Source organism: Gavia stellata, chromosome 3 (genome assembly GCF_030936135.1).
Source record: "Gavia stellata isolate bGavSte3 chromosome 3, bGavSte3.hap2, whole genome shotgun sequence".
Lineage (NCBI taxonomy): Eukaryota > Metazoa > Chordata > Aves > Gaviiformes > Gaviidae > Gavia > Gavia stellata.
In genome coordinates this window covers 73,714,970-73,726,918 of record NC_082596.1, presented here as the reverse complement: position 1 = coordinate 73,726,918, position 11,949 = coordinate 73,714,970, and the positions used below count along the sequence as shown (strand labels likewise).

Sequence of the window (11,949 nt, the reverse complement as noted above, 5' to 3'; positions counted from 1 at the left end):
CAATGTAGAATATGAATTTCATCAAAAATTTGGACTGATAGATAAGAATCCTGAAAATAGTTCATCAGAGCTCACTAGCTGTCCAAACATTTGTAAGTTTTGAGTGGCAATTTTCCACTTCATAGGAAAAAACTAGAATGAATCCAGAGGGGTGTTTCTTTAGTTTAAGTCTAATATGTAAAATTAAATAACACTTATTGGCATCTTTTCAGCAGAGATTCTTGATAAGAAAATGAATGTTCAGGCACAATTTTGATATTTTAAATATTTCTTTTCTAGTACGTTAAACTCAGCTCATAAATTCATGTATGCATGTATGTGCATTACAGTAGCAGTTTATGTTCAGTTTTGCTAAAGAATAGCACCAAATTTCTAATAATTATTAAAACAGCTTAATCCATTAAGAATAATAAATAATAAACCAAGAAGGATAAACAGTGAATTCATGGTTGAATCCCATCTATGGAAAACTTAATTTGTACCCAGAGGTGATTGTCAGTGCAGCGGCATGGCTTGTTTAGGGTGAATTAAAGGATCGAAGTCTTGGATACTCAAAACCATAGGGAATTAAGCTTAAGCAGTCTTTTGCTACCTTAATTAAAAATAATTATAATGATAAAGTTGAATGCTGAATTTTCTTCATCTCTCAAGAGTATTAAAAAAGACACAACACTTACTTCACTAGACTTGTTTTTCCTATTCATAACTCGTAGTGGTAATGTTGCTTATCTACAGATAATGTAGAACTGATAAAAGAATGAGGAAAAATCTCAACTTCTTCTTGCTGTATATAAGTTTTAATTTTGAGAGAGTGCTATTTTCTGGATATATTTTTCTTTATTTTACTGTGAAATGGTTTACTTCAAGGAGTATTTCATAGCTGGGTTTTTGGAAATGATCCCTCAACATTTATTTGGAAAAGAGGATTTGTGGAACGTAAAGGTCACTCTTATAGCAAGTGTCATATATTAGTGGCTGAATGGTACATTGTTTTTTATTTATATGGGAAAGGCATCAGGTATCAACTAGTTAGAAGATTTATATTGTAACTGTAATAGTATAGCAGGAGATAACATGATACGATAGAAATGCAGCCCTGTAGTATCAAAAAATACCTCCAAATTCTCAGGTTCCAAAGCTTAACATACATATTTCTGACATCTCAGGAAGAAAAGAGTCTGGGTGGGGAAAGGAAGGGTGCCTAGGAACTAAAACAGAGAACATGCCTGAGTGGAAATGAAAAGCAAAACAAATGTCAACTTTTGTCAAAACAGAAATAACAGTGTGAAACTCTGGGAGGCACAACGTTTTAGCTGTAGATGGGATTATACAATAGAACTGCTTTGGGGGGTTACCACCCTGGGAAAGAAGATGGGTGGCTGTACCCTGCCTGGTCTGACTCTACTCAAACCAGAATGCCCACCCTACAAAAGGCACAATTATAAAATATCTGAACATTTTTCATCTAATAATAAAAGCATAATAATCAGATTATTTGCTTCACTATATTGCACTTTTATTGAGCATTCTTTGAAAAAAGCAAAGACAATCCTGCAGCTCTTTGCCATATGAGAATGCTTAACTTGGAGGTCACTGGGACTGCTTGTATGTTCTAGTGTTTGCAGGCTCAAGCTGTGTTTTTGCAGAATGTTTTGAAAGATATCAGGAATATCACCCCACTGCTCTGGTTTTAAAAATAAATGTGAAGGCCTTAGTTGCAAAAATTACCATTCTTGGAAATTGTGTTTCATTACTCCTTTTGAAAATGAAACAACAGCCTGCAGTAACATTAGCTTGTCTGTTTCACTCAGTTAATGTTCATGTTAATATAGTAAAATGCCTCAGTTAATCCCTAGCAACAAAACCCAAACTACATGCTTGTTATGTATTTTATCTGACTAGTCTTTGGAATGTCAAACTGAGAGCTTTCATTATGATAAAACTACATTCCTGTTTTCCTGAAGTTTAGAAAGACAGCGTGTTAGGACTTCCCCAGACTAGTACTGCTCACACGAGTCAGTGGTAACTCAGTCTGGTACCTCAATGATAACCCAAAATACATACGTAGGATGCAGTAGTCTCCTGTGCAGATGACTGTGGAAGACACCGAAGTCATGCATAGGCTTGATTGGCCCTCTACAGAACAGCTGGATTTCAACCTTTTGAAATGTAAGCAAATAGATTCATGGGTGTGGGTTTTTTCAGTGGAAAAATTAGTGAACTAGAAAACCACCACGTCTAAAATATGACGGTTACATTTATAAATATTTAGGGCCAGTTCTGCTCATTACTCATGCATATAATCACAGTGACTATTCCTGCAAGTAAAGAAAGCAGATTCAAATGTAGTGTCTGAAGTGGAATTTTTTTAAATGAATGACCAATTTTGTCTTGGCTCCTATTTCAGTGTGTCATTTATCTTGATTAAGTAGTAAATCTCTTCCATCTTGTTATTTAGAAATCTAATTCTGATTTCATCTTTACAATATTTAAAGTATCCTACTAAGCATGATGTTTTTGTGGGAATTTGCAAAAGTTCAATAGCACTTGTTACTTGTTTGCAACAGAAATAGACTCATTTGTTAAAAGCTAACAAGGAAAGTTTGAAATGTAAAGATGTTTCATTATTGTGCTTTTCTGACAGAACGTGTAATTCTTGTGTAATTTATGTCCTCAAAAATAACACCTGTATGTACTCTCTTTCATATTTAATAGAATAAAACATTGTTGTAAAAACATCTTTGAAATCATTGTTTATTGCTCACCTATTCAATCTCATGTTGTGAAATAGTTTTAATGCAAACTGCTCCCTATACTCAGGCGTCAACCAAAATCTCATAGTGATGCTAAGGAAATGATCAATACTGATTTTGAAGTTCGTTACTCTCTGTATTTGTATTTTGTGTGACAATTTTCAGTGAGGAAGCAGTGCATTAAAAGATCTGGGGTCGTATCTCTAGAACTGTAAATATTGTTGATATACCATCTAGTTTGGCTGAAGTTTGTGTTTCTTCAGAGTGGGGGCTGGGTGTGAGGGCACCAGTTGTAATATGCCAGCTTGAGGTTCCCAATACTCAAAAATGGGAAAATGGCTCAAACTGATGTTTCAAAACACAACATGCTTTAGTTGAGCTGGTTGTATTAAGACAAGGCACACTTTGTAACATTTTCAATATATGGTATGATGCTATTACTGTCAATGATATACATACCATTGGGTAAGTAGAATTTGTATGAGCTGGGAAGTAACTCTTAATCTATAATTAAACACCTGTATGCAGGGGTGTGTGCTTAACAAAGTACCTTCTTGGTCTTGCTTTACAAAGTCTGGATGAAATTCTGGCCTCATTCTTCCAACAATTCTTCAAACACAAACCACTAACACTGCATGGCAGAGGTCTTGTGGGGAGGCTCAGCAACAGTCTGTTGTAGCCAACGATTAACCCTCAGTGTTTCATCGAGTGCAGGAATGTAATATATTCTGAAGGGAAGAGTGCATCAGATGTGTATATGTGTGTACGTATATAAATGTATATAAATATGCATCTGATGCCTGTATAGGTATGTATATACCTTATAGATATGTATATACATATATACATGTGTGTGTCTCTATATTATAGTTTTTCAACACACTGATTCTGTGAAAGTCCAGTAACAGAGAAAGACTATAAGAGGCTTAGGAATAACATAAAAGCACCTCAGATGATAGAACGTATCAATAGTATTTCTGCCCAGCATTGTGACGTATACTTGTAAAACAAGGAATGGCACATACAGAATGATTTTTTTTCTTTCCTTTTTTTCCACAGTAAAGTAAGTCTGATAGCTTGCAATAGAGGTCCCTTGTAACAACACACCTGGACATGTCCAACAACTCTCGTAATTACAAAAAAGAAAAGGTGTTGTTTGGAGCACGACAAGATTCCGTCTGCATTAACAAACGGCACACAGCAATAGTAATACACCTGGGGTGCAGCATACCTGAAGCTCAGTGCCTGCCATCCACAATACACTCTTTGGAGATGCGTACTTCATACTAGCTCCCCTGTGATCCTGTGGATAGCTTGCCCATTAGCATTCACAGCACACTGGTGGTGCCCTGGATCATGTCTTTCATCCATTGTCTGGAGTTTTTTCCAAAAGGAATGTGACTCATGGACTCTAGAGACCCCTGAGTATTGTGTAACAAGCACAGTAAACAGGGACAATTGGGAGAGCTGCTTCAAAAGCATGCTCTTGATTTGATCTAACACATTAATGTTCGTCCACCTTAAAACACAGCACCTGCCCACGCTCGTTTCACATAAGCTTTACAGGAAGCACAGCAGCAGAGTACCTAATGTGTGTACTTTTAATAGAAAAATTTGTTGCAAAACTTGTTTTTCAAATACTTTTTTATAACGCACATTTTCCATCAACAAGCTTGAAGTATTTTTCCAGAGGACTGGATCATAAATACAGCAACAACAGGTGAATTAATGCCAAGTTCTACACTGGAAAAGGCTTAACTCCAAGGTCCGTATTTTGATCAAAGAATGACAGTTAATTTGATCCTACTCGTACATAAGAAACAAACTGCAGTGAACCTTTAAAGTTACTGTGCAAGTGTACAGGAGATATAAAAAGGTTACATGCCAGTCTTTGAGACTGTAAGTAGAATTTGCAACAAACTATTCCCCTCCACCCCCAATCGCTTTCAAATCTGCCAACTTATTTGCTGGTCCCATTTCTTAAGCGGTGTTCATTGAGTCTCAGTACACTGAAAGGAAAACTGTTCATTAGAATACAAAAAAAAAGGAAAATACAGACCTTTAAAAACAAGAATTTAAATGTTTTTAACTGATTCATTCTCTTTTCAGAGGGGAAATCTGAAGCATGGTTTGCAGAATACACGTAGGGCAGGCTATAAACTCAGTCCTTTCTCACCTTTGTGCCGAATTGAAAATGTACAATCTGACAGTGGAGACTGCTTTAACCTTGACAGTTGCCTATTCACATCAAAACATTTTGGTGCAATGAGCCAACAACTGTCGAGGGCAAACCTAGTTTTCCAGGCTGAAGTCCAGAAAAGAAGCAACTCTGAAGCCTGACAAACTGAAATATGTTTAAGAAAGAGGTTCTCTCCTTAGCTGTTTTTGAACAAGACAAAAACGACACGCTTTGATAGCACCAGAGCAACTGGAGAGGAAGCATCCCGTACTCTTTACGGCTGTGCCACACCCGCAGCAGTAACAAATCGGTGTACTGATAGCAGTCTACTGTGGAGCTGTCAGTCGGTATTAAGAGCATCCTGCACTAGAGCACAGTCTTACAAGGTTCTGTGTTATCCTGAGAGTGGTATCATCTGCAGTCTAAATCACAGACAGCATTCTTGAGAAAAAGAAACTTAACCTGGTGATACGCTGTTTTATCTCTGTGTATGAGCACTGTCTTAACAAGTAATTTATTTTGGAACCTTTGTAAAGGCTGTGTTAAAGGCTGTGCTTAAATTACCACAGGTATCAAAAGACAGCAACACTACAAGACACTTACATTAGATCCTTGAAAATATCGTATCATCTGCAGAAAGTGCCAGTGAAAGTGTCTTTGTTTTACTCAACCATGCAACGCGGGGATAAGATCTTTCAAATTTTGTTGTGACTCATTATCTTAAAAATAGTGGGAGAGTGAGGCGGAGCAAACTGCAATGTCCCCACTCCCAAACTGCTTTCAGGTCTGCCAACCTATCTGCTGGTCCTGCTGGACCCACTGATGGATCCAGTATTGTCAGCGTCCTCAAAGGACAGATCCTCACTTTTAATTCTTGGGCCATTAGAGACTGCAAAACGTGTTCAAGATTCCCAAGCATACTAGGCTGGCTATTTTCTCATCTCCCTCTTGCAGATAATCAGTCCCCTTAGAAGCAGAGCTTACTTCTAAAAAATATGGTCTACACTTTCACAGGGTACATGCTGTTAGCTTCAGTTTTAAAGAACTCACTTTGTTGATTTACTAAAACTGGAACAACACTTATTGCTGTCATCTTTACTACTTTGAAATAATGTATAATTAAAGTAAAGTCAAGAAGGTTTTCAAATCTGGCTTCTGGCTTTTCTCTTTTTCTTCTAGTTTGAGCATCCGTTTTAGCTTAGAAAAGTGAAATTTGGAGTTTCGGGGAGTCTTGGAAGCAGAGCTGGTTGTCGCCTGTCCGGATACATGTGTTCTGAAAAACAAAAAAGACTCAAATGTCTTAAAGGTGAGGAATCAGAATTAACATAAAGTAACAATGAAAGTGCATATATATATAATTTGAGTGAAAAATTTTGAACATAAATAATGTATTTTCATGTGAAAGTCAGCAGTCAGAAGTATAACTTCGTTACGCAAATTTTAAGCCAGACATTTCACATTGATGACAAAAACCTAATTGTGCATACTTTGCACATAGTCGCTTTTCATTAGAATGTTTGATTTTAAAGGTTGGAAAGTTAGAATTGATCTCCTCAATCAGACCACTAAAGAAAAATACTTAGTTATCAATTCAAAGTTTATTAAGTGACTGATCTGAAATCAGTACGACACCCTTTCCCAACAAGACGTAATACACTCTACTCAGCAAAGTGCCTCTTTGTACCTGGGAAGCGATGAGGGACTGTTCCCTTTAGATCCCAACCTATTGCAGATTACAGGTGTCACTTTGCTTGCAGACTGAATTTTTACATCTGGTGTCCTCAGGCTAGATTTAGTACTTGGAGTGCCAGAATTGTGTGTCGTGGCAGCCAGAAAATCCCTGCTTTTACCATAATGTCTTGTTGTTTTGTTGCATGAGTTGCAAGTAACCAGCTATGGAGAGAAAAAAGAAAATACCAACCATTCTTTCAGTCTTTCCACCTTTATGTTATAAAGCCATTGTAAGAATTATCCAAACTATTCTCCAAATATCATGACACAAATTAAATATTTGCTTAAGTGAAACATGAGATATTAAAAAGCACCATATACTTTACACCTAATATTTTCATTCAGGCTTCTTAAGCCAAACACATCCTATGGGTTTATCTAGAAATTACTCCAGTCCCCTAGCAACTCATTTCAGGAGACCCGTAACTCTCAATGTAACGTTATACAGTGAAATATGGAAAACAACCCTGTCAAAAAAGAAAGATGAAACAGCACCTGAACTGGATACATGGTATCTTGCATATACATAAGGGGTATTTGTGTTTTGCTAAAAAACATGACATACAGTGTGATCTAAATTCATTAGCATATTCTACCCTCAGTGAAGTCATATTACACACTTTCCAGGGAGTCTTGAGATAAAATATTTAAATTACCAAACTCTCGTAACAGTCACCCATAACTAATAACAGCAAGTCTTAATGAACAAAGAAGAGGCTTTCTACTAGTGCAAAAATACTTACTACAACATGGAGGAGGTTCTAAACAAAGGGCACTTTCTCTTCTATCTGTTTACTTCTAGGCTGCAGGGAACTTTCAGCAGCACAGTATCTTGCAGAGATGCATCAGAACAGATAATATCAGACAGTCAGAGAGACTGTCAGATATTCCTAATATCCCTGACTGCCATGGTAACTACTCTGATTAAGAGACATGAGAGTAATACAGCCAGACAACTTTTTGAGGCACACAATTACACTGACTGAAAAAACAGTTACGTGCTGTTTCTGGTTAAAAAACATACTCAAAAGAATGTCACAAAAATGTCTAAGCAGTTTTGAAAACATCTATACCACATCATTCTTCATTTCGAAGTGTGTAAATTTACCTACATTCAGATTGCTTAGAAAGAATTACATTTAGAAATGCCAAAATGAAACATTTTCAGTTAAGTGTTCTGACTGTCTCTAGACATTATTTTGTCAGCCTAACAAACTAAAAAAGAGAAAGATCATTAACTTATACAGCTCAGGTATTGGTGTATTTTTAGTTCTTCTAAACGAAATCCAGATGGGAAAAAAACCCTAGCGTTACATGACGATTTAGCACTCCACGGAATCTAAATGGAGGTGAACACCTTACAGTGCAGGAATTAGTGGATTAATCATAGAACTGCACCGCTAGTTTCCATTCCCTGAACTGCATATACAGTTAACTCCAAAAATTTTAAAAGCCCTGAAATAGTTCGTAACGTTATATGCCTTTTCATGGCAGAAGCATTCTCAAATCCAGTTCTACTTGCTAAGAAAGGTATCAGAGGCACAACCTGTCATACTGTTTAATTTTCAACCACACTCGAATTTTCATTTTCACAAGTCTCAGGTATTAGATTATAGGGATCTACATTGCTAATTTTGAAAGCCGTCAGTTGCTGACAGTATTTTAAATACTTAAGACCAGAAATACTTAAATCATAATCCACAGCACAAATGCAAACAGAACTGAGCAGAACACAAGTGCAGCAAACTGTAATTACATCCCAAGATTAGAATATTACCCAAAGTTTAAACTGGACCTATTTAAAACTGAATTTTAAACTACTCATATGAATGCACAGTGCATCCTATGAACCTCTCCAGCTACAGAATAAATCTAAGAACTCATCATAATTCTGTAGGACACTGTTAATGAGCTGTCTAAAGAGACAGTTCCTAATGCACACTAAAGGTTTGTGATCACAAAAAAGTAAAGCAAAGATTCCAGCTTCACAGATGCCCTTTCTGCTGCTCAACTATGATCTACAATTCGGAGAGAGTAACAGCAAGGGTGCCTTTCTGGAGCGCCTTTTTTTTTTTCGCCCTGACAGCTGAGAACCTCTGTCATATTTCCTCAGTTTAATTTGTATTATTGCCTCTTTAATAATTCTTGGTTTTGCAAATTTTACGCCCCAAACCAGCAGACTCTCATCTGAGAAAATGCCAAGTGTGCCAGCAACTGCTGGGCACAACAGGGTGCTGTCTCATTTATTAAAACATCCATTCACATAACCTGTTTTAATAGTAGCGTATGCCTTGCCAACACTAGATTAAATGTATACTATTAGTCTTCAAATAATAGTATTTACTATAAAAAATAGTGCTGAAATCTTGTATTCCTGCGTAATTTTGGGAAAAAGAACTGAAGCCCCAAAAGCAATGTTAACTTGTTTAAATACCTATGTGGTTTAGTTTTGAAAGACTTCCTACAAACATTCATATTCAGACAAATGTAAAAAATTTGATTTGTACAGAAGGTAACAATAAAGCCATGATGGTCTACTGAGATAAATGAAGTAAAGCTTGTAAGTTGTAAATATATTTTTAGACAACTGATAAAATGAAAAAACTGACCATCATCAGTCACTCAAGCCCTTCTTCACAGCTGAAACAAAGGCAGTAAAACATCAAGCTATGCATACTGGCAAAACTAGCGTGACTTCAGTCAACGGCATGTTTTTCTTCTTAGGTATGTTTTGGGGTATCCTTAGCAATGGAATGGATTTCTAAGGATTCTAATGGATTTTAGGATCTACATGGCTGTATTAAGGTTCTGCATCTACTAGAGTTGCCTGGTCCTAGTTCTACCACATTCACAGGCAACAAGGAACAGGCAAAGATCTGCCACTCCTGCCATTTTTGAAAAGCTATGCAAATGATACAGTAGCTGACAGTGGAAATGCCAAAGCTTCCTGGCAGGAAGAAATTACTTAATTTTCAGCAAGATCTTAGACATCTGCGGAGTCTACCCAGAGTGCTGCTAAAGAGATCACAGGGAGGGCAGAGCTGTTCGTGTAGCTTCTCTGACACGTGAGGCTGGGTTCTTTTTGGGGGGGGGAAGCTTACTGTTCTTGTTATTGTGCTCATGATCTCTCTTGCGGAGGATAGATTTTAGAAATTTGGATTGTGAACAGAAGTTATCCCAAAAGAAAGGAAGAGTTACACTCATGAAAAAAGAAATGTGTAGGTGCGAGCTCCACTTCTAAGAGAAAGATTTCCATACCTTCTTTTTCATGCCACTCAACCAAGCAAATATCCTTACCAGAACACTTCTTGACTCCCTGTACTTTTTCAAAAGCTTTGTCTGTTTCATGTTAAGTTTATGGTTCTTCGCCTCTCGTTTAAGAATTTTCTCTATCTGTGGAGTCACTTTCATCTTTGGTTTGAGACGCACCCGGTGGCTATCAGGAACCAGGAACTGGAAGCAGTAAGGACATATCCTTTCTAATCCATGTTCATTATCTACAGATTAATAAAGACAAAAGAGTAAAACTTGAAATAATTATGTTTTATAGGCAAACATTAAAATTTTATTTTAACATTATCTAGGTAGATATGTTTTATTGTATGTTTCAGATACAACTAGAACACAAGAGGAAGCAGAGCACCAGTATGTGCACCAGTATGTGCTCAGCTAAGCACAATTCATGCTAAGTTTACGCACAGCCTAAGTTTACACAATATGTAACAGTAAATTGTGCTGGAAAAAATGCAATTCCTTCCTAAAAATCTTTAACGACAGAGGCTCACAGTTCTGCAAGGAGCTCCATGCAGACATACTCTTTTCCAGATCAGTGACACCAAAGCCTTGTAAAGCTCTCTGCCTATTTTAAGTGCAAGAAGATGCCAGCATCTCAGCCTGGGGGAAAGAAATGTTTTAAGATCAATTTCAGACCTAATAATGAGAGACATGCTCCCGCATCTGCCTTATTACTTCCTGCTGCCAGAGCTGGACTCGAGCGTCTCTCTAAATCCCTGAGGAAACACCTGGAGCCTGCTGCCCAGCATGCATGCCATTTCTGCCAGCAGCCCCGAAGCGCACCCTGGCACGGTTTTGTGGGGGCAGCTCAGGGCAAAACGGAGAAAAAGGGGAAGACTGCCCCCACTCTTAGGGCCACGTTTCTGCCCTTCAGCTGCCCAGGCCACCCCTATGCGCCACTGTCCCACTGCAGGAGCCCCCGCTGGGCTGCACCGGGCTCACGGGGCCCCCGGCGGGGAGAGCGGGAGCCCCTCTCCTCCAATGCAGCCTCCTGCTGCAGGGCACCGGCCCCGGCACCACCGTCTGCGGCCGGGACCCCTCACTCGCCTGGGGAGTTGCGAAGCGTCCACCTGCGCGGGAGAAGAGCACAGCGTCACATCACAGCACGTCACCGGCACAGCACGTCCACGCGGTGGCGCGCCACGGCAGGCGCGAGGACAGGGGGCGGGGCCACCCACGTGCGTCACCAGCCAGCTCTCTTCCCACCCCCTCCCCCTCCAGCTAGCGCGCGCCGTCCCTCGCCGCTTCCCTTCCCGCGCCCCCCCCCCCGCCCCCGCCGCGCCCTAAGGGCCGCCGCGTCCCACTTACAGCAGGAACCGCGCCTGCCCCGGACAGGCGCCCAGCAGCCCCTCCGCCGCCACCTGCAGGAACCGCCGCTGCCGCCCCATGGCGCTGAACAGCCGCCCCGCCGGAAGCCGCCCCAGCCAGGTCCGGCGGCCGGGGGCGGGGCGGGGCGGGGAGGGGAGGGGAAGGGGGGGTGTGTGCAGCGTTTCGCCGAGGCCCGGCGGGTACCCGCGGCCGCAGCACCTTCGTTCCGGGCTCGGACGGGCCTGCGGTGCCCCACGCAGCCCTACGCGGCGCCTTCCCCCGGGCCGTTCGGCTGGGTGAGGGGGAAGGGGCGCGGCGCGGTGCTTGCCGCGGGGCGAGCGGAGAGGCAGCCGGTGGAGCAGCCCTTGTTTCACCCCTGGCCGCTCCGCGCCGGCCCCTCGCCGCCGGGGTGGGCTGCGGCAGCGGGGCGGCTGCGTTGTCGAAGGTTCCGTGCCCGGCCGGCGGCGGCCTGCCGTGACCGGCGTGCGTGCCGCTGCCGCCGCCTCCCCCGGGGCGCCGCGGGCCGGGGATCCGCTAGGGCTCGCGCCGCCGCCGGCCGTTGGGGCGGCACCAACGGCTGCGCGCGGCCGTTGGCGGGGCCGCTGTGAGGGACGGCGCAAGGGCGGCGGGGCGCCATCGTGGGCTGAGGGGACGGGGGCGCTGGCGGGGTAGGCGCCCGCCCCC

At 41.3% G+C, this 11,949-nt stretch overlaps 1 protein-coding gene across 1 annotated transcript; it reads right to left on the bottom strand.

The window, feature by feature from the left end:
• Window positions 1–4,358: 4,358 nt before the first annotated feature.
• Window positions 4,359–11,345, bottom strand: C3H18orf21 (chromosome 3 C18orf21 homolog). The gene is made up of 5 exons (XM_059815385.1): window positions 11,266–11,345; window positions 11,005–11,027; window positions 9,961–10,160; window positions 6,617–6,825; window positions 4,359–6,205 (listed from the first exon to the last, which is right to left on the bottom strand). Exons 1-5 carry the CDS (start codon window positions 11,343–11,345, stop codon window positions 6,052–6,054), a joined length of 666 nt encoding a protein of 221 aa, XP_059671368.1. The 3' UTR covers window positions 4,359–6,051.
• Window positions 11,346–11,949: the final 604 nt, after the last annotated feature.